This window comes from Acomys minous (assembly GCF_964271855.1).
Source record: "Acomys minous genome assembly, chromosome: 3".
In the NCBI taxonomy this organism is placed as follows: domain Eukaryota; kingdom Metazoa; phylum Chordata; class Mammalia; order Rodentia; family Muridae; genus Acomys; species Acomys minous.
In genome coordinates, this window is record NC_140485.1 from 80,856,769 (window position 1) to 80,878,788 (window position 22,020).

General features: G+C 50.9%; 1 protein-coding gene across 2 annotated transcripts in view; it reads right to left on the reverse strand.

The window, feature by feature from the left end:
- Positions 1-19,707, reverse strand: part of BPIFB1 (BPI fold containing family B member 1) — a 30,165-nt gene extending 10,458 nt beyond the window's left edge. The window contains exons 1-6 of one of the 2 annotated variants that reach the window (XM_084774652.1): positions 19,599-19,707; positions 8,065-8,221; positions 5,998-6,136; positions 5,265-5,372; positions 4,086-4,235; positions 3,234-3,315 (exon numbers count right to left, since the gene is read on the reverse strand). In XM_084774652.1, the coding sequence (XP_084630778.1) occupies positions 3,234-3,315; positions 4,086-4,235; positions 5,265-5,372; positions 5,998-6,136; positions 8,065-8,179 (594 nt within the window). In that variant the 5' untranslated portion in view covers positions 8,180-8,221; positions 19,599-19,707. Of the gene's footprint in view, positions 1-3,233; positions 3,316-4,085; positions 4,236-5,264; positions 5,373-5,997; positions 6,137-8,064; positions 8,222-10,057; positions 10,922-19,598 lie in introns of those variants that run through there. The other variant, XM_084774651.1, reaches the window with a different exon arrangement.
- Positions 19,708-22,020: the final 2,313 nt, after the last annotated feature.

A 22,020-nucleotide genomic window follows, 5' to 3' on the forward strand; every position in this document is an offset into this window, starting at 1 on the left:
GTCTATGGCTGTCCTAAGGGCCACCTAGTTCCTTTTGCCAATGGTTTGCCCTTTGCTTTGTGTCCAGATTGTGCCTAGCCTGTCAGCTAGGCACAGGACACCAATGATTGCTTGAAGGAACCCATGTTTTCTTTAGAGGAAGCCAAGAATTCACTTATTAATTTTATAAAAACTCACAGAGTTCCTTCCATGTCAGCTCTAGAGCAGAGGCCAAATGGGCTGCCCCACGCAATGCTAAGCAGTCTCTGTATCTGTGGTGAGTTTCCAGCCCCAGCCATCCTTGTGCTACTAATGGATTCTCTGCCTAACAGTGACAGCGCCTCTCAACATGGGAAGGTGTTGGTCTCTGGCCATTTTTTAGTTATAATGTGTCAGAAGAGCTATAGTGACATCTAGTGGACGGAGGCCAAGGGTGCTACTAAAGGCTCCACCCTTGCAGCTCAGCCACGTGACAGCGTGGATTTAGAGGTTCTTCTGAGAGGGGCGGTGGTGGTAAACATTTGCTTTGCTGTCTTTAGGACCCACAGACCTTTCGTCTGATGTTTAGCTGCTCTAAAGGAAGGGCTACCTAGCTGGCCACCCCCTCAATATTCTTGTGTGAGGGCAGTGCGTTTCAAGAAAAGCTTTTCTTGTGAACAGCGGTTCCCTGCTTCCATTGGCTTCCCTAATCTATGATCCAGAGAGGAGGAATAGGTGGAGAGAGGGGCATCTCCCACATCCTCCCACAACGCCCCATCCTTCACTCTCTTCAGCCCTGACCGCACATCGGTGTCTGGGACACAAGGATCCCGCCAGACCCATTGTGAAGCACAGCCTGGAGGAGAGCCATGTCCCCGCCAAAAAGGGCCGCTTTATCTCCCCGGTGAGCTCCTTTCTCAAATGCACTGTGTGCCTGCCTTCACATCCTGTGAATCACAGCTCTGACCACTGTACCCTGCCTCAAGTCACTGTACAATCCCACGGCATAGAATTAGCTTAGAATTCTAAATTCATGCCATCTCTTCTGCTGGGAGATATTTTTTTCTATTAAAGAATGATTCTGGGTAAAAATTCTGAAAATATTTGCATCTGGGCTCCACTCTAAGAAACTCTGTCCTTAAACACAAATATAATGTTCTTGAAACTATATCTGCTGGTCATATTGGCACATGCCTGTAATCTCCACCCTTGGTATGTGAAGGCAGGAAGATTCAAGGCCAGCCTGGGCCACTTGATACCCTTGTTCCCACTCCTGAAACATTCTCATATAAGCGTTGCGAGGAGGCAATGCTTTTCTCTAAAAAAAAAATCTGTAATAAAAAAACTTACATTCTCCTGGGCCAGATGACCAAGGTCTGACAAATTGCTGCAATTGAAACCCCTGAACCTGTGAATTTCTTGTTACTCAGCAAACTCTGACATTGTGGAAAGACATGTATATTTTTGTCTATGTTTCTGGCACAGCATGCTCATGGCAGCAAGAAAAGATCATTTAACAAACAAAGTGATTTCTTTTCATATCCCTTTAAAAACACCATTCTAGACATGCTCCTCAGTAAATGTTCAGGAGTTTAAAGTTCTAATAAGAACAAACATTGCCTTGACTTGGAGGTCGCATATGTCTACTTATTCTCCCATTCTCTACCTGTATTTCCAGACAGAGAAGAACCAGGAACCAACTAACCTACCTACCTTCCTTCCTTCCTTCCTTCCTTCCTTCCTTCCTTCTTCACTGATGATTGACCCCAGGCCTCACACATGCTGAGCTAGTGCTCTACCAGTGAGCTACAGCTACAGCCCTCCCTCTCACACATCCATATACATGAGCTTAAGAATAAACTAGATTGGGGGCTGGAGAGATGGCTCAGTGGTTAAGAGCACCGCCTGCTCTTCCAGTAGGTCCCGAGTTCAATTCCCAGCAACCACATGGTGGCTCAAAACCATCTATAATGTGATCTGATGCCCTCTTCTGCAGATAAAGCACTCATATACAATCAATCAATCAATCAATCAATCAATCTTAAAAAAGAATAAACTAGATTTACAATAAAAACATCTCATTTGAGATTTCTTCTTTTTCCTTTCTTCTTCCTTCTTTCCTCCCTCCCTTCCTCCCTCCTTCCCTCCCTCCCTTCCTTCCTTCCCTTCTTCCTTCCTTCGTTCCTCCCTCCCTCCCTCCCTCCCTCCTTCCCTCCCTCCCTCCTTCCTTCCTGGTGCTGGGCCTCGTGAATGCTACACAAGTGCTCTGTGACTGAGGTACATCCTTAGCCCTTAGGTTTTTGATAATTTGAGACAGGGTTTCTCTGTGTAGCCCTGGATGTCTTGGAACTCACTTTGTAGACCAGGCTGGCACTGAACTTAGCAGTTCACCTGCCTCTGCCTGTCAAACGCTGGGATAAAAGGTGTGAGCCTCCACTGCCTGGCTAAAACATCATGAATTTATGATGGAAATCACTTATCAGTATGGATAAATCCACTTACAATATTTTAATTTACTTGTGGCATATTAAGTGCATAAAAGACAAAGTCACCGGGGATGCAGGTGTCTTCTGTTGTAGAATGCTTGCCTAGCAGGTGTAAAACCCTGGGTTCTATCCCCAACATTCCCACCACTGCCTAATACAGCCCGAACTTACTGACTCAGAAGAAATAAACGCAGCTGGATCTAGTGGGCGGCAGAGCCTACAAACCACACCTGGACAGCTGAGTAAGGGCTGGATGTTCAGGGATTTCTAGCTTGGTTTTTAAAATTAAAGTATATATGTTCATAAAACACATTAAAACACATTTTAACAAAGGCAGAAAAGCCGTCTCTTCCCAGGTATTTTGCTCTGCATCCACTGCTGTCTGTTTGGTGGCAATACTACACAGGAGCGCACTATTGTGCACTGTCCTTTGGTTCTGCCCCGTGACATCACTTTAATAGACTAAAGTACACCTGTGGGTAGGATTTATAACTGGGAAGTCAGCGAAAGCTACACGTAGGGGTCCTTCCCCTCAACCCTTGCAGAGACATGTGTTGAAACCTTGACTAGCACATGACTGATGAAGACCTCCTGAATTTTTGCTGTTGTTATTGTGACCTCAACAATCTCACTAGCTCAGTGGTTCTTTGCTTTGTTGAAGGAATTAATTCCTCAGTCCTAGAAGGATCCCACCCAAGGAGACAGGACTCATTTGACACCATTTTGAAGTCCCACCTTAGTCCTACAGGGGGTGCTATCTCCCAAGGCCAGAGGCCTGCTTTTACTCACGTGGTTTTTCACCATTTGGGGCAGAGCTGGCACCAGGATATTCATGACGTTCTTTGCCAGGGAGTTCACCACGAAGGAGAGTCTTTGGCAGAGGAGAGTTGGGGGTTAGGAAGCTTGTAAGAGCTTTATAGTCCCTGCTTTATAGACATGGAATCCTGAGGAGAAGGAGCTAGCTCAAGTTCATCCCGGGTGTTAGCCAAGGCTGTGGCAGAGGCTGAGCTGCGGGCAGACATTGGCCTGTGTATTGTCTTTTATAGGTCTGTTACCGACATTAGGATGCTGGGAACTGACAGGTCCCCTGGGAGGTGACATTGCTCTCTTATGACTGGGTAATTCTTGCTGCCTGGGAGGTATCACTGGCAGTGTTTTCTGGACTAGGAAGGTGGCACATGGGGAGGTGGCTTGCCTAACACCACCCAGGCAATCAAGGAAGAAGGTAAGCTTGCTTTAGGCCCACCTAGGTCTGCCTGGGTGGTCTGTGAGCCCTAGATGGAGGTGCTGCTCTGCCTGCCGATGTCTGCCCCCACCCCACCCCCACCCCACCTCCACCCCCACCCCCCCCACCCCCCCCATCCCCACCCCCCCCACCCCACCCCCACCCCACCCCCACCCCACCCCCACCGCACCCCTACACCCTCTTCTATATCCACCCTCTCCCCCTGGTATCATGCCACCATTTCTGCTTTCATCTTTGTTATCCAGAGCTGCCTTTGACATCTGGATTCCCTGGAAGGAGCCCCAGGATCGGGAGTCAGGAGGGACGCATGTCTGTCCCCCCAATGCTGTCCATGTGTGCAGTGGGCAAGGCCACAGTCGGCCTCTCCTCCCAGCAGGCCGCAGCCCAGCACTCACTTGTGAAGCAGGCTGAGACGCAGAGTGCTCCCACTGCTGGAGCAGTCACTGAGGTTCAGGCGCATGGGGCCGCTCTTGCTTTTCTCCACCCGGATGAGGGCTTGGATTTCAGTGTTCATTTGGAACTGCACTATGGTCTTGACCAGAGGCCTGTGGGGACAACAGCAGTGAGAGTGAGTGCTGTTGAAGCCCATGTGAGAGCCACAGCTGTCTGTCTGTCCCTCGCTGCTATCTTTTTGGCTGGTTCCCCTCATCACCCCCCCCCCCAACATCTGGAGTTCCTGATGTTCTTTCCTGATCTCACCCCTCATGTTTGCCATGGGATTACAAGTCACACACTGCGGGTGTCCCCTGAGTTCCTCAGGTACGACAGCCATGGATTCCACATTGTCCTCTGGCCTGCCTCTTTCAAACCTCATCATCTTGGCTGCTGGCTGTTCCTCCCAGACTGATGTGGGAGCAGACCCTGAAGTCATCCTTGATCTCTCTCTCTCTCTCTCTCTCTCTCTCTCTCTCTCTCCCCCCCCTCTTCCCCTCCCCCTCTTCCCCTCCCCCTCTCCCTCTCTCTCTCTCTCCCTCTCCCTCTTCCCCTCCCCCTCTTCCCCTCCCCCTCTCCCTCTCTCTCCCTCTTCCCCTCCCCCTTCCCCTCCCCCTCTCCCTCCCCCCATCTCTCCATATCCAGCTCACCAGGAGTCCCTGTTGTTCCTGCCTGCCTCTGACCCATAACTAGAGTCTGTTGACTCCTTTACCCGCCTGTCCCAAACCCAGGTCTAAGCCACCACCGGCTCCTCTAGAGTTGTTGCAGGGCCTTCCATGTGACACTCTTGCCACCTCTCTGCCCCATTGTTCCCCACACAGCTCTCTCTTGGCTCCGATCTTCTGTTGTTCTTGGCTCTCATACTCCATAAAAGCCACGTGCTCATCTTGGCCCATAAGGCCTTGCACCATCAGGCCTCGGCAGCTTCCCGACCCACCCCTAACCATCCCATGCCCCTTCCCTTCCCTTTGTCATTTTTGAGCAAGGCGAGTACATCCCTCCTCAGGGCCTTTGCACTTGCTCTTCCAACTCCGGGATTCATTTCTAAATATCTGCACGGGGGCGGGGGGTGGAGGTAGGGCGGGGAGGAGTGAGTAGATGAAACTGTTAGGTTAGTTGTATCTGGTTCAGGGGACACTCACGTGTTCAATCCAGCCACCATGCTCAGGGGTATTCTGACTACCAGCTCCTGGTCATAGGCTGAAGGCTCCACGACCAACTGGGGGATCTTAGCAGAGGTGACCTTCATCCTGAACAGGGTGGGAGGGAGTCATGGTCACACTCAGGTGAGTGTCACCCTCAAGCCTGCTCCTGTCCTCTCTCCTGACTGCCCTGCAGCTGACCAGAACCTGTGCCCTAAGCCCAGTTTATTAACCTTGTCTATCACGGTCCTACCCCTCTCTCCCCTTCACCCCTGCTTGCCTCTCTGCAGATTCCTTGGCTTTTAGCCTCCGCCTGCTGGGCTGACAGTAAGCTCCTCCGTGATCTTACTTTACTGTCCCGTCACTCTTTGCTGTGGGGGTTTGAATTGCAATCATTCTGAGTGACTCTTGCCTCTCCATGGCTTTGCCCCACTGGTCCCTTTGCCTGAAATGTCAGTTTCTTGGTGTCTCTGGCTTGGCCATATCCTCCACTAAGAGGCACCTCCTGGTCCTGGCACTCTCCTACCTGGGGCCATCTTCCTATGTGGCTGCCATCCTAGAGCACCAGTGATAATGCCTTATGGTCACCACTAGCCACTTTGTGGGCTTTTCAGGAGAGGAACTTAGTCTGATCCATCTTGACTACTATTTGTTCACTGACAACTGAGCAAGCAGCATCCTTGGGCCGATGTGCGGGGAAGAGATGGCTCCCAGTGCTGTCAGGGCCACTTACCACACGATGTATCTCAATATAGTACGCATTACGCTGCCCAGCATAGGGATGCTCCCAGACTTATCTTGCATGGCACTAAGCAGTGGCAACTCCTGGAGGATGGCAGTCGCATCATGGTCCTCCAGTGCCTGGGCCAGGTCTGCAGATATCCAGGGATTAGAGGTTAAGAGGAGGGTCAGGGAAGGTAGCCTGGTAATGGCACCACGTTGAGGATAGCCATCACTCAGGACTCCTTGGACCTGACACTACCTAAGGGCCCAGTCTCTTCACTCCGATCATCCCCACTGTATAGATATGCCCTGGAGAGCAGTGTCTCTGGGGTGGTGGTGGTGCTGCTGCTATTTTCACATGACCATGGCTGGAGATAGTGGGAATCACCACACTCGGAATGTTGCCAGTCACTGCTGGGAGGCTGGGCCTCTGTCCTCCCTCTCCCTAGGCAGTGCTAAAAGCTTCTTAAGCTGAGCATCCCATTGGGGACAGTTTTGCAGCCAACACACTCTTGCTAATGATCTTCTGGCACCTGCACTGTTCACTCTGTTGTTCGATGCACCTTAGGTGTGGAGCAGAGGAAGGAAGAAATGGCAGCGAGGGCCCTGGGGCTGGTCCCTGGCAGCTGTTCACTAGTGGCCAGAGCCCATTTCCTAGGTAGTGTGCTGCAGCAGTGCCAGCCTCAGTGTCTCAGAGCCCTCGTGGCATTCCTTTCAAGCATTTGTCTCCTCAGTGCTAATGGGGCTGGGCACATTACATTTTTCTTTGCCAGTTGGTAGTCTTAAACCCCATCAGTATAGGCTTTCGAGGGCCTGTCCTCGAAGTGGCAAGTCCCTGAAACATGCCTCTTATCAGCCCCTGTGGTGCCACTGTGCAGGTGATGTTGAGCTGCCAGTCAGCAGGGGTCCTGACGGCTGAGAGTGAGTTCTGAGGGCCCCCAGAAAGCTTCCAAGGGCCAACTAGAGATGGTCCCCCAAGAGATAAAACAACTCCTCCCTCCAGGGACACCATCCCTGGCATGTCATCAGCTCAGGGCGGGGGTGTGCTCTGCAGCTCCTGCCTGCCAGCAGCAGGCCAGTGCTAGCCTAGCACAACCTAGTGAGCTTCCCTCTACCCAAGTTAGTCATGTCCAGGAGGCCTGGGGAGGGGTCTCTGACTCCGAATGTGTTCTGCCCTTGGGTGCCACCTCGTTGCTGGGTAGAGTTAGATTTCCCCCTCTTAGCCAAACCCTCCTTCCTCCGATGCCCCATTGAAGTCATCAACATTAAACACCCCTCCCCAGGATTATGGTTTGAAAGTTGTGTTCTGATGGAGTTAATGGATATAGTCACCCAGTGGCTCCTGACCCTCAGTGGCCACTTGCTTGGGTGGGCCCACTGAATCTCCCACAGGAGATATTGAGAATCTCCTCCCAAACTACCACCGGCTGCTCCTTGGCTGCTCACCCCAAGCTCCCTATAATTTAAATGCTGTATGCTTGAGAGTGACAGCATGGGCCTCAGGCCATCTGCTTCCCCAGCCTTTGGAACAGAGCTTGTCCACCAGGTAATTGCACATTGCCATAGGAGACATGTGTCAATGCCTGGGGAGAAGGTGCTGCCAAGTGTCCTCTCACACACAGGACTGTGCCCCATGGCAGAGAAGCTGGGGAGAAGACTTCCTAAGGCCCCTGTGACCCTCCTCCTCCATGCCTATGGTGTTGGGAGTTCCTGTAGGCCCAAGAAGGAAGGCCTCCCCTTGTCTTCCAGAGAGTAAGTCTAGGCCCTGAGCCTGACCTAGGGCCATGGAGCTGGAGCACCAAACCCTTGTGTGGAACCGAGGCCACTAGACTCTGCCCAGTAGTGGGTTTTGGGAACAGTATTATCTGAGGACATCTTGGCATCATGGGCTCTTGAGATCATAGTATCCCAGACCTTCTTACCCTCAGCCACTACTCGTCTTCTGCAAGCCCTGGGATCCACCCGTGCCTGATATACCCTTTTGACAAGGAGCTCCTTTCCTTTTGGAAGATTGCTCCATCTGCCCCTTGATCTATGCTGGTGAGACCTGGGGATGTTTGTGGTGGTCATTACTCACGTTCTCTGATGACTTTTGGGCCAAGGGTGAGCACCGCAGGGGCAAGGAGGTCAGCTTGGACCAGTGTGGCTCCCAGCAAACCATAGAGGAGGGTAACAATCCATGGGCCGGCCATCTTCCTGGGTGCTGATGAGAAGTAGGTAGCAGGTAGCAGGGCCTGGAATAAGCACAAAGGGTCCTGCTAGTTGGACACAGGGGCCCATGGGAAGCACATAATGCCATGTAGCCTGGGACACAGTGCCCAGGAGAGGCATTCAGGGCAGTGGTTAAGAGCCAAGGCTTAGTTGTAGATCCTTGAATAATGAACCAAGGCACACATACGTCTGTGCTTCAGGGTCTCCTCTGGCAAGTGGGCATGATGGAGCTTTGCTTCATAGTCTCTGTGATTAACGGTATCTAGAAATCATTCAGTCTGGGGTCCTTCCCACAGGAAGAACTTGGGAGACATTAACAATGTTCTTACAGAAAACCCACTAGCAACGCTTGAATCAGCCATTTCTTGCCTCACCTCCACTCCTAGCCACGGGTATTTCCTGCGAGAAGTGCCGTGGTGCTGGAGTGTCTGGTCTCTTGACAACCTGCCACCCTCTGCAGGGCAGAGGCAGCCCCAGAAGCCCTGCTCAGTCTTCCTGCCCGCACTCCCTTCATGGAACTTTCTGCAGACCGTGTTGTTTACAGAAAAGGGAGACTTGGCCCCTGGGGCTTGTGCCCTTGCCTGCCTCAGAATGTGAGTTTCTTGTCACTAGAGAAAGATGTGACCCTGGGTGGTGAGTCTGCTGTGGGCTACCATGACTAGGCTGTGAGTTCTGGAAAGGGGAACCTTGCTGCCTGCTCCTGACGGTGTCCCCACACTTAGCACAGTGCCTGGTACAGTGGCACTTCCTACATAACGGCCGAGTGAATGACTGGCCTCTGAGAGGCTGTGGACAAACTGGAGTCGGAGCCTTCTGCAGATCCCTGTGAAGCCACAGGATACCTGTCCCTGAGTGTCAGCAGCCTGAGGGGGGCACATATCGGGGGCCTGGGAGTCAGACAGACTCCGGTAGGGGGCCTGCTTCTATGGGTGGCTCAGCAACTGTGGGCGAGAGACTTCGCCTTTTGGAGCCGTTTTGAACGGCTATCTAACAGGCGATGATGTCAGCATCCACGAGGGCAGTCAGGAAGGTGGGTGCACTGTGTTCTGGTCCTGCTCATGAATGCAAGTGAGCAGGACAATCCTGGCGACAGAGGAAACCATGCCACGATCAAAGCCAGAGGGCAGAGCTGACAGCCTGCATTGGTTGGCAAGGCAACCATACCCTCAAACTATGTCTTTGGCTTCCAAACACTTTGGTCCTTGTCTGCCCCCCTTTCTCTTTCCCACTGCTCAGCCTCCTGGTCAGAGAGAGGGGTTCTGAACCCAGCACTGTCTCTCCTGGGAGACATTGTCTCCCTCATACCTCAGCCTGTGCCCATCCACCATTTGGTCCTCAGCTCCTGTCCTCACCATGGACCCACTATGTGGTCCTCAACTCCTGCCCTCCTCATGGATGCCTTTTGCTCTTCTTCAGCATTCACTCAGCCTTACATCCCACATGTCATCTCTTCCAGGGGGCCTTCTCTGACTCCTTCTCGCTGGTTCTGGGCCTTCCTTAAACACAGTAAGCCCACAATAATCACCCGGGGGTTCTTTTGGGGCTGCTGTGACCGATGCTTCTCTTTGTCTCCAGCAACAGATCAGCACCTGCAGGCATTACACAGCCAGTGTGTGCAGAGCAGGTTGAAGTCCCTAGACTGAGGACTAGGAAAGGCCAACCTGCCTTAGGACTCCATCTTTGTTCATGGCTTTTGGATGAGAGCACCATCACCTTTCTGCCTCTCCTTTTGGCCCCCAGAAGCCGTAGCTGTCAGGGGGCAATATTAGGCTCAATTTTCCCTCTGTAGTTGGGCTGACCCCAGCAGCTGTTCCCTGTGAGCAACCTGCCTAGCCTTCTAGTCCATCCCCACATCTTACCTGGATGGGCTGGAGTCCTGGGTCTGCCTGCTCCTCTCCTGGGTGGTGGGTCTGGAGACCCAGCGTTATATCCTGCAATCCTGACTTGGGCAGCCACTCTGAGCATGTGGGCCAAGGCCTCAGGCTGGGACGAGGTCTCCAAGGTAAATATTTGCAGCTCTTGGTGAACCAAAGCCCTTCCTGGAAGCAGTCTGGGAGCTCTAGCTTCCTGAGGTTTGGAGAAAGGAGGGTCCAAATTGGCAGGAGGGGCAGAGGGAGTACTGGGCATATGTCAGGAAGGTGGCTCAGGCATGGAGCAAGCCTTAACAAGTGGCTCCATGCATCCTGGGCAAGAAAGCAATTCAGTTCAATATGGTGTAGCTGGTGTTGGTTCACACCTCTGGAGTCTGACCCTGAGTAGTTTATTTTGGGCACATTTAAGCACAGTACAATTTGGTAAAAACTTATTCTGGTTATAATTAACTCAATGTCAAATTCACAACTAAGCATACATAATAAGTCTCTTTGAGAAACGAAGCAAGATAAGTACAGATCAGACATGACTGTACCAAAACTCTTATAAAGCCCATAAAGATAGGTTCTATAAATTGACTGAGAAAAACAAATTTACAGTAAGGGTCTTGGGAGGACCTGGTGCTGGAAAAGTCTCTAGCCACTCAGATAGATCAAAGGTCACCAGGCTAGTAAACACGTCCTCTTCTAGCCTGGGTGGGCAACAGGCTACACATTTCTTCCCCTGAAGGGTCAACCCTGTGTGTCTAACATTCTACACTTGCCTCATACTTATCCATGAGCACAAAGACCTCTGTGCTACCCCCACAGGACCACGGTGAGCTTAGTCGCAGTTACGATGAGTGAACATCTCTGAGATGGCAGGCATCACCACGTGCTTTCCATTGGTTGGGTTGGTTGGCATCATCCTCATGACCTCATAGTCAACAAGTCATCCTGCTATCAGTGAGGAGGAACCAGCCTCCGTAGCCAGCACACAGAAGAGCCAGGATTTCAAACAGAAATCCAGCTCCAAAAGTCATCTGGGGACCTCTGCAGCTTAGTAGGCACAGGATGTGTGTTAGGGGACAGAGCAGGTTCAAGTCCTGGCTTCATCTTCCTTAGTCTAAGTGACTTGGGACTCTGAGACTCTCTCTTTCCATATGTGAAATGTGCACACTCAGGTTGCTCTGTCTTAGGGGGCACATAGCTGGGGACACTGGGCCTACTCAGAGGAATGCTTAGCAGCAGTGCATTTGGGGGCTGTTGTCATTGTTGCTGCTTACAACAGGATGAGGTTTGTAGAAAGGGCAACTACCTGGAAAGGAGGGAGGCACAGCCTTGCCCATCTCACCCTCTCCCATGCAGCGTAGATACCACATCTCCACCCATTGATTCCTTTAAGAGAATAGGGTTGAATGCCACCTCTGCTACTTACTTGCTGTGGTTCCCTGGGTGAGGTGTTTCCCTTCTCAGTGCCTCTATAACTTCCTTGGTACAAGGGGGATCATGGTAGTGCTGTCTACCTGGCTGGTGAGAGCATCAGCACAGCTATGTCCCACATGCCCTTGTCACAGGCTTTCACTCAGCCGTTTTGTGACCTGAGCACCCCTCTGATTCATTTGTACTGCCAGGAAGGCAGTGGATGTTTGTGGAGGGGAAGAACAATGAATGATGGACCGTGGACCAAGGGGCAAGTATGAACTGGCCAGAGGGATCCCTGTCACCCCCACTTGGACACAGGCTGGTTTCACTTAGCCACATAGCACCAGAGGGGATAGCGATTTGCTCAAGGTCACAGGACCAGGGGTGTCAGAGAGGGGACTTGGGCCCACTCACCTAGTGTAGGGCACACACTCCTAATCACTCTGTCCTGGTAACGCCTGGTTAATGTCAGAGTCAGTAGGGATAAAGATGTGACCTTTGGACCAACTTGGGCACATGTCTTGGCTTCTATCTGGAAGTGGTAAACTGTGGATTAAGGCTAAGAGGTCCATTGTTGAGTTTTGTAGGGTGACGAGTGAGGGGCAGTGTCCCTGAGGTCAGTCCCTGGCAGGCCACAGAGGAAAGTGTGGTTTGCATCTGCCGTGTCTGGAACACACAACAGGTCCTGGATACCCAAGGCAAGCTGCTCCAGAGCCAGGAGGTCTCCGCAGAAGGACCCTGCCAGTGCCTCGGGCACATGTGCAGAGAGACACACACCCGTTCGGTTCCTCAGCTGCCATGCCTGCTGCCTAGGGACAATGTCCCTCTGTAGGGTGGTGGTGGAGTTGGTGCCAAGGCCAGTGCCTCCATCTGCCCCAGCTTCCTGCCTGTTGGCTTGGCCTACTAAGGGTTGTTCAGGCATCACCGAAACCCTTGGGTTGTGTACGTGGTCCCATGTGGCCCTCCCTGCACCTCTTCCTCTGGCCTCATCTCTCTCAGATTCTCCATTCTTATGAGTAATCCCTTTCTGGAACTCCTCCCACATTACAGAAGCTCCCTTGTGGGCTTGAAGAGATAGCTCAGTGGTTAAGAGCACTGGCTGCTCTTACAGAGGAGCTGGGTTTGATTCCCAGCATCCACATGGCAGTTACTGCAGTTTCAGAAGAGCCAACTCACCCTCTTCTGGCCTCTCTGTGCACCATACATGCACTTGTTTACAGATATGCATGCAGGCTAAACACCCATATAGATAAAATAATAAAATTTAAAAAATGTAAAATTAATTTTAAAAAGCTCCTCTATGGTGGTGGGCCAGAAGAAAACCTTAAAGTTTGAGGCATGACTTTTACCCTCTCCTGGGGCATGACTTATGGCCTCTGCTCCCTTCTGAGGAGAAACTGCCTGGCTCCTCACCCACTGAATGGCAGTCCTACCACCATTACAGAGCTACCCTCACCAGCCACCTTAAAGGCTCTGCCCAGCCTGGTTCCTGTTGGCTTACCCTCCTGAGTCCTCAAAGCCTATACTATATTCCCGAGGTATGTACCCTGTGCCTGGGGGGGGGGGCGGTGGTCATCTGTCTTCTGTTCCTCCATTATTCCTTATTCCTTCATGCTTTTAAAGGTTCTATATTTATCTGGTGTGTGTATATGTGTGTAGCTGGTGCTGGGCTCACACACATGCTGCTGTCTCAGGCTTTTAGGTGGGTGGTGGGGGTCCAGACTCATGTCTACGTGCTTGCGAACCAGGAACTTTTTGCAGGGAGCCATCTTCCCTTCCATTCCTTCTTTCCTCCATTATCACACAGTCCCCTCTTGGTCTCTCTGTGTCTTCACCTATACGTCCCTCTTACCAAACATCCAATTCCACCCAGCAGCCAGTGACCCTTTGTGAGCGTTGTAGAGTCTTTGCAAAACTTGTAAAGCCCATTGTGCTCTTGCGTGAGAGCCAAGCTCTGTAAGACCCAGCACGGTTGGCCACTCATCTAAGCCCTCATTTCTTGCCAGGTTGCCCTACTTTCCTTTCATTCCCACCTCAGGGCCTTTGCACATGCTGTGCCTTCTCCCAGGCTGGCTTCGCCTCCTCTGCCAAGTCTCAGCTTCTCTCGTTGGAGAGGCCTTTGCTTGTCACCTCTTGGCTCTATGCTGCTGGGTGTTCACATTAGAATTTGCTGGAAGCAGACCTGAAAACTCAAGTGTGCTGCAGCTCCACAGATGTTATGCAACAAGGAGATGGGCAGCCACAGTGCAGGTGCGTGGGGGGGGGGGATGGCAAATGCCCAGCTCTCAGTTCCACCATGCAGGGGCCCTGGTCCAGCTAGCGGTAGTAAGGGCAAGTGGAGGGGAAGAGTATAGCTGTGAAGGCAACCCCCCACCATTTTTAGCTCATACTCCTTCCCTCCCTCCTCCCCCTTTCTATTTTTGGGGATTTTTTTTTTATATCCTTCAGGTTGGCCTTGAATTCTCTGTTTTCCTGCCTCTGCCTCCCAGGTGCTGGGATTACAAGCAGGACCCACCAACCCATCTCTGTGGAGGGGATTCTTAAGGGCCCATTGTGGCCTCCCAGGCAAGAAGTAGGAGGGCCTAGAAGGAGAGGGCTTTCTCAAAGCCACGTGGAAGCTTGAGAGAATTCCTGGCCTGTGATGCACAATGGGCCGGGTTTTGGTCAGGCCAATGAGGTGCGTTTGTGGTGGACAGAGCGGCTTGTTTGGGAGGTCACTGCTGTGCGTAGTGTCCAAGCTGGTGTGGACACAGCTGGACAGGGTTCTTGTTTGCCAGAGATCATGGTTTGGGGAGGAGACGAGATGTCACCAGAAAAGACAGGGACTGAGGAGGAACAGGGAGGGCTGGAGAAGATGGTCCAATGGGCAGGGTGGACAGTGGGCAGCAGGTAGCTCTGCCTCGGACAGGCTGCAGCTCAGGAACCTCAGCAGATGGGCTTAGAGAAACTTTCACAAAGCACCTCTGAGGTCCAGTGCTATGCACATCCTGTCCACAGAAAGCAAGGGCACCTTGCCACTGTTGAGACACACTTTTCTTCACTCTTCTCCACCTCCGTGTACTGCATTCTTAGATGGTGAGAGTGAGTACAGCCCCTCAGTCATCCAAGGCAGACTGGGTTAGGGCTGCGGAGAGAGGCCGTGCCATGTCAAAGCTGGCTGCCCAGGTACAGCAAGGGGCAGAGTGGAAAAGGCCATCAGTCTTTATTTTTATAGCTCATCAAACAGCACCAGGAAGGAGAAAACAGCACGTTGGTAACCCCTTGTCCAGATGAATCAGGGCCTAGGAGGAGAGCAGTGACCTGCCTGAGTTCCCACAGCCCCAAAGCAGACGCTAGACACTAGACCGGCCCTTCCTCACTTTGTCCCCTGCTCTGCCACCTTTGTCCAGATTCGATGTGGGCAGCCTTTGCAGAGAAAGCTGTGGTTGCATAGAAACGGAGGGTGTGGGAATGTTTGGCATGACAGGATTGGTCATGTGGAAACCATCAGGCTTGCCAACTATTTCTTGCCCGGAAGAGATGAGAGAAGAAAATCAAGAATTCAAGCTGCTCTCAGCAGATTCAAGTCCTCTACACAATGGCTCTTCTTGACACCAACAAGGATTCACTATTGTGCCAAGACCAGTCACAGCTGTTGGAATCCTCAGGGGTCTGGGTTCATCAGAAAAGGATGTGACAATTGCTTAGAAATGTCTGCAGTGAGCAATACAGAGGCCTTGTACCTCTGCCTCCTGTTTCCTCCCTTTAAAGGCTGTCTGTTCTGGTAAAATCCTAAAGACACTATGAAATGGGAAGAGAAACCTCTAGATGACACGGAGTTGGCCATGGCCTCCAGTGGACTGCTTTCAAATAAATTGGTTTCTATCTCCAGCCTCAGTCTCCCCAAATGGAAACTAACGATGCAGGTTCTATGATACCGTGGTCAGGCTGCTTTGTATAAGCCTGTCCATCGCAGAGGAAGCCCAGCTGATGTTCAAAACAGGTAGGGCTGTTGCACCTATCCATGTGTTCTGAGATAGGTCCAGCCCCTTGATTCAGAGTTGGGGGCGGGCTCTGCCAAGGGACTTGCCCAGCAGTTTGGGAAGAGAATTTTTAGGATGATGACTGCAGTCTGGTTACTTGTAATATTCCCAAATCAGGGCTAACATAAATGTCCAGTAACAGGGGACTCATTCAGTCCTGAACCACTAGGCAGCTGTCACTAAACAACACAGGGAGACTGAGGAAGGTGAAATTAACCTAGAGTGTTCTGGAATGATATGACCCCTGAGATAACATCTGGTTACTTTTCTTTTCCCATCCTTCCTTCCTTCTTTCTCCTCCTCTTCCTCCTCCTCCTTTTCCTCCTCCTCCTCCTTTTTTGGTGATGTCATCTCAGGTGACGTTTATGATCTCCTTGGTGATTTTAAGATTTAAACATTATTTTACACAATGCATTTTTTTTTGACCAGCAAATCAGCACACTAAACAATTTGAAAACCAAGTAGAAGGAGGCTGGCAGAGGCCAGGGCTGTGCAGGAAGGCCTCCCTCTCCCAGGGCCTGAGTCATAGCCCTGCCTACTGCAATTTAAGCTGGAAATGTTGCCACACCACCACTGATAAGTACAACAAAAGTGCAGTCACATCAGCCCGGAAATCCCGGTTCTGAAACCTTCTGGGCATAATCCCTCTTTTGTAGGGCAGGAATAGACTAAATTGAATGCAAACAAACCATGGCTAAACCAGGCTCAGTACCAGCTTTGCCTGGAAATGAGGACCAGGGCTCTGCCCTGATGGGGCTCCAAGTCAGGTCCTGGCAGGTGCTAAGAGGCCTTGGAGAGGTCACATCAGGCAGTGGTGGTGCTCAGTGCTGTGACTGCCTTCCTCACCAGCAGCATGTGATCAGAGAAGGCTAGAGCCTGCATGCTTTAAGGACAGGACCCAGGATAGTGTGACATATGTATCTGCACAGCAAGGAGCCCAAGTCTAGTGTTGCATGCTGGCATGGAGGTTGGCAATGGGGACTGTTGTCAGGGCCTGAGCGTACTCACAGGCAATGTGAGGACAGAAGCAATGCACAGTGGAAGATCAGTGCTGACAGAGGTTGGCACTCTTCTGGGGTGTGACTGTCCCCAGAATCACTGTTGAGGCCTTTGGAACAAGTACACCTAGAGGCCAGACTAGAGACATTTGTGCTGGAAGAGGATAATAAATAAGAAGAGGTGGGCATAGGAGGACGGGGGCATTTCATGTGAGGCCCCACAGGGCGAAATAGTGAGTCTGGGAACTTGTCTGAACCCTGTGGCAAGTTTAGGGTAGATAGCAGGGGTCCTTGGCTCATTCTGGGATGTTGCAGTCTGTACCACAACCTCCCTTGGTTGGGACAACTGTCTGTTCTGATTCCGAGTCATGATGTTCTGTCTCCAGCCCCAGATCTCCTCAGAGCCTTGCCTGTCTGTCTGTCTGTCTGTCTGTCTGTCTGTCTGTCTGTCTGTATCTGTCTCTCTCTGTCTCTGTCTGTCTGTCTGTCTGTCTGTCTCTCTCTTTCTAGTTTCTCCAAGCTCTGACTCTTTGCTTCTGTCTCTTTCTTCCTCTTCCTTTCCTTCTCATATTCACCTGTCCTCTCTCTCCTTAACCCTCTCTTCTCTTCTTGTGTCTTTGCCTCTGTTCTTTTTTTTTTTCTCCCTGTGCTTCTGTAGGTGCCACTGCAGAGGCCTGGACAGAGCTGAGGCCTCATGGTGAGCAAGGTTTTGGTACCTGACTAAAGCAGGTGATCTCTCCTGATTATGTAGCCCTGGATACCTCCCCTCCCCTCTGTGCTGCAGCCTGGGCCTGGTGGAGCTCTGGATCTTAGCTATGTCTAACCCTGACTGATGAGCACTTCTAAGGGATGGTCTTGAAAAGCCCTAAGTATTGGCTTAGAGCAGGGCATGGGCCCAGGATTTTTTTTTTAAAGATTTGTTTTATGTGTGTAAGTGTTTTGCCTACATATACACCAACCACATGCATGTGCCTGAGCCTGTGGAGGGCAGAAGAGGATGTGGGCGTCTTTGGGACCAGAGTTGCCCATGGTTGTCAACCACCACATGGGCCCTAGTCTTCTGCAAGAGTGACAGTGCTCTAAGTTGCTGAGCCACCTCTACAACCCCAAGGGACTCTTAGCCTAAGCATCTCTGACATCATTACCCCACTTGCTGAGGTTGATGTGCATGTCCCTGGAAAACTGGAAAAACTCAGTGTCTGCAAATTCCAGACTTCAGAGAATACCCCCAGAGGTGTGGCTGTGTGTGCTGGGGGCCTAGGAAATGGGAGATCTCTGTGATGAGGATGTTTCTGGGAAGATGAGAGCTTCAGTTTGGAAGTGCTCTGAGGTCAGTCTCATTGTCCCCTGTTTGACCATGGTGGAGATAGGCCCAGAGCAGCTTCTTCCACTCTGCCTCAGGTTAGGACAGGGAAGGACCCACAGGCGGCCCAGGGGAGGCCCACGGGAGGCTGAGGGAAGCAGCTGTGGCCTGAGACTTCACTATGTGGTCTTAGGAGTTCACCTCCAGAGTCTCTCTGGAACTTCTGTTTCTTTAGAAAGCCAAGCGTGTGTGTGTGTGTGTGTGTGTGTGTGTGTGTGTGTGTGTGTGTATGTGTGTGTGTATGGAGAGAGGGAGAGAGAGAGAGAGAGAGAGAGAGAGAGAGAGAGAGAGAGAGAGAGAGAAAGAAGAAGAAGAAGAAGAAGAAGAAGAAGAAGAAGAAGAAGAAGAAGAGAAGAGAAGAGAAAAGAAGAGAAAAGAAGAGAAGAGGAGAGGAGAGAGAGCGTCCTACCCAAGAGCTGAGCTGCCTAGCCATCAGATGTGTGAACAGAGTTCTGTGTGCCTTGGGCTCAGCAGGGCACTTGTTCTTCTGGACTCAGGTTCTCTGGGTGAGATGTAAAACCACAGTCCTCTATATTCTCAGTGTGAGGACTGGAACAAAGGGGCAACCAGAGAGGCAACTGGGTGGTCTCTACATCCAACACACTCATGCACACATGTGCACGTGCACACACATATGCACCTCCCCCCCATTCATCCTTCATGTATTTAGATTTACAAACAACTTTGGGGGTTGATTATTCACAGAAGGAAGTGGTGTGCTCAGCGTGCAGAACAGACTGGTCCTGCCACTTCTGAGCGCCTAGCAGCCATAGCTTGGCCTGAGCCTGGTAGTTCAGTTATAACCCACACTGCACACAGCGACTAGGACAGGAAGCCAAGATTTGAACTGAAGTCTGCGTGACTCCAGTACTTGCACTCTGACCCTTCTGCCAGTGTCTGCTGGGCACCCGTATTTAGCTGCCATCCTTTCCTGCCCACAGTCTCCTGGATGACCCCATCGACCAACTCCTGAGATTCTTAATTGGCTCGTGAAGCCACACTGGGAAGCTTGAATAAGTTCAATGTTCTACTCCTAGTTGGAAACTGTGTCCCACTTCTTAGAGTGAGCAATGCCATTTTCCATCAATAGAGAGTTCCAGTAGGGCCACAGTGATGGCAAGGTGGTGATAACCAAGCTTAGTGGGTATTTTGGTGTGATGGGTGCCAGGTCCTTTGTGTTTGCTGTTTTCATCCGTGCAGCCCCACACAGGTGTCTGGACACCAGTGAATGGGATTTGGGTGAGCCCTTGTTAGAGAGAGACATGAAATGGCTTTGTAAAGTTTCAGTGCAAACATACATGCTGTTGACCTGTGCCTACCAACCCCTCCTCCACCCAGTGCTAGGAATTAAGCCCAGAAGCCAGGCCTGAGCAAGCACCCACCACTGAGCCACACTCTGAGCCCTTACTTTCTCCTCTCCAAGGTGGGGTGGTTAAATAAATGCCTGGAGACATTTTGGAAACACATGAACACCGTGTCCAGCTCTTCTCTGAGTTATCATCACGAGGACTGAGAGAGCAGGACTGAAAGCACTTGCTTACTGCCACATGACGGTGCCAGAATGCCACCCAACAGCTCAGTAGTGCCACTTGATAATGTCAGAGTGCCACCCAATGGTGCCACAGTGCCACCTGGCAGTGCCATAGCAGCATAAATTCTAGAAAACCCTCCCCAAGGTATCCAGCACCAGCGATGCTTTGAGTACATCCCAAGCACGTCAAACCCGGATTGCAGTCTCTCACCTTGGGGTAGCTGTGTCCAGCAGCAGAGCCTCTGAGACCCAAGCGAAGTGAGTCCTGTCACCTCTGCACCTGCTCTGCAGCCTGGGTCCTCCCAGGGCTTTGAATGCCTTGGTGTTTGCTTGGCCTGACCTCCTGGGGGCCAGCAGGGGTGCACAGGGGAACCTCCCCTCACGGTCCCCTTCACAGGGTTGGGCTCCTGGGCTAACATTTACCCATTTGGTCACAAGGTCATCCAGGAGAAAGAGGCAACCAGGAGTTCAGCCCCCAGACAAAGGCAAGCCAAGTTCACACTGAGGAGTGGGGCACTGATGGCGATCCTGCCCCTGCTCCCTCCAGTGTGCCCTCTCCCACCCCCACGCCTCTTTATGCGGCTCTGCTGCTCCTGACAGACTGTTCCATTTCCCTACAGAGTAGACCTGACTTCTGGTCACTCTTTGCCCCTGTCTCTGTGCCCCGCCCCCATATCTCCCATGGATGGTGAGTCTGGCTACCTCTGCTCTCTACGTCTGCTGCTTAGGCCTTCCCTTAGGTCTCCTCATTTATTCTTCGCAGGTCTCCCTGACTTCCACCCAGCCTGTCAAAATGATTTCTTGTCACTGTCACCAGAGCCATCTTGCCTAACTCTAATCACTTACTATGGACATTTTCCCAACAGTGTATTGGGTGCTGCTATGTCAGCATGGACACCTGACTGCACTTGCTTTATTCCCTGCCATCTGCCTATGGTACTGGTTGAGGTATTTTAAAGAGACCTGCAGATGTCTGTGCCCTTTCCCTCGATACTCTGGTGATGTTCTAGAGCCTGGAGTTCAATATTTGTTAACAGTCTGGTTTCAGCTTAGAGAGGTCTGCCATATATCTTTCTTTGTTCAGTATCCGGGTTCATCTGATACCCGTCACCTTTGCAGAGCTGGGCCTGAGAAAATCAAAGATAGGCACCTGTTATGGAATTTGACACCACCCTTCAGGCCTCAAAGCAAATGGTGACTGGGAGGGTTTAAACTCACAGTTACAGATGATGGGTGAGGTCAGCCAGAAAGATGGTTGCCTTTGTCAAAACTCCCCAGCAACAAAAGGAGGCCCACAAACATAAAGTGTGGGGTGAGGTTGTAACAGTGCCTGACATAGCTGGTACCAATCCTTAGACAAGAGAACTTTCTGGAAGCAATAAAACAGTCCTGGGGACTGTGTAGTCTGTGTGATGCTCATGGCTGCCCATCTCATGACGTCATGGTTGACATTTATATTTATACTGCAGACCATCAGGTTAGTTAAGTGCTACAGAGAAAAACTAAATTTAAAGTATGGCTTGTAAGGCTTTGACAAAGGCATATGCCCACAAAACCCCTCGCTCCCCTGTCAAGATTCAGAACATCACCATCATCCGAAGAGAGGTCCCTGGCAACCCTTCCCAGCTAGTGCCCCCTGAGCTCACACTGCAGGGTTAGGATGTAACTTTTTTTCCACCATCAATTAGTCTAGTCTGTTCAATGGCTTCAAGCACATGAGCACATCTCAGTCACACTCACTTATGTGTTATCTCTGATGACGTTTTGGTCCATCTGGGATGCAGCTGATCCTTTTGACAGGGGCACAGTCAGCCTCCCATTGTATGAATGTGTCCAATGTGCTCATTCATCCTTCTTCTTTCAAATGCCCCCCCCCCCCAGGAAATTCCAAGTTATGGGCGTACTTTCTATACATGTTTTATGCAAGTCAATTTGTGAATATGTTTTCATTTCTCCTGGGGTGAAATTGCTGGGTTATGGGGGCTGAGTGTTTGATTAGCTTTATAAGAAACTTCCAGAACCTTTTCTAAAGTGGTTGTACCACTCTGTATTTTCACTTGCAGTATTAAAGCATTCTATCAGCCCATTCCTTCACTAGCATTTGATAATGTCAGGTCTTGTGGGTGTGCTAATGCTGTCTTTACAAGAAAGCATGCCACTGAGTCCTTGTGACTCTCAGGAGAAGGTTTGGTTCTTAACTGGGTATTCAAGTCCTCCATGGAATAGCTCTACCTCAAGACACAGCAATACCACTCCTGGGCACATACCTGAAGGATACTCCACCACACAACAAGGAAACTTGCTCAGCTATGTTTATAGCAGCTTTATTCGTAATAACCAGAATCTGGAAACAACCTAGATGTCCCTCAACCAAGGAATAGATAAAGAAACCGTGATACATTTAGACAATGGAATACTACTCAGCTATTAAAATCAAGGAAATCATGAAATTTGTAGGTAAATGGATGGAACTAGAAATGATAATCCTGAGTGAGGTAGCCCAGACCCAGAAAGACACACATGGTATGTACTCCCTTATAAGTGGATTTCAGCCATATAGTAAAGATAAACACACTATAATTCACAAACCTAAAGAAGGTAGGTAACAAGGAGGACCCAAGGGAGGATGCTTA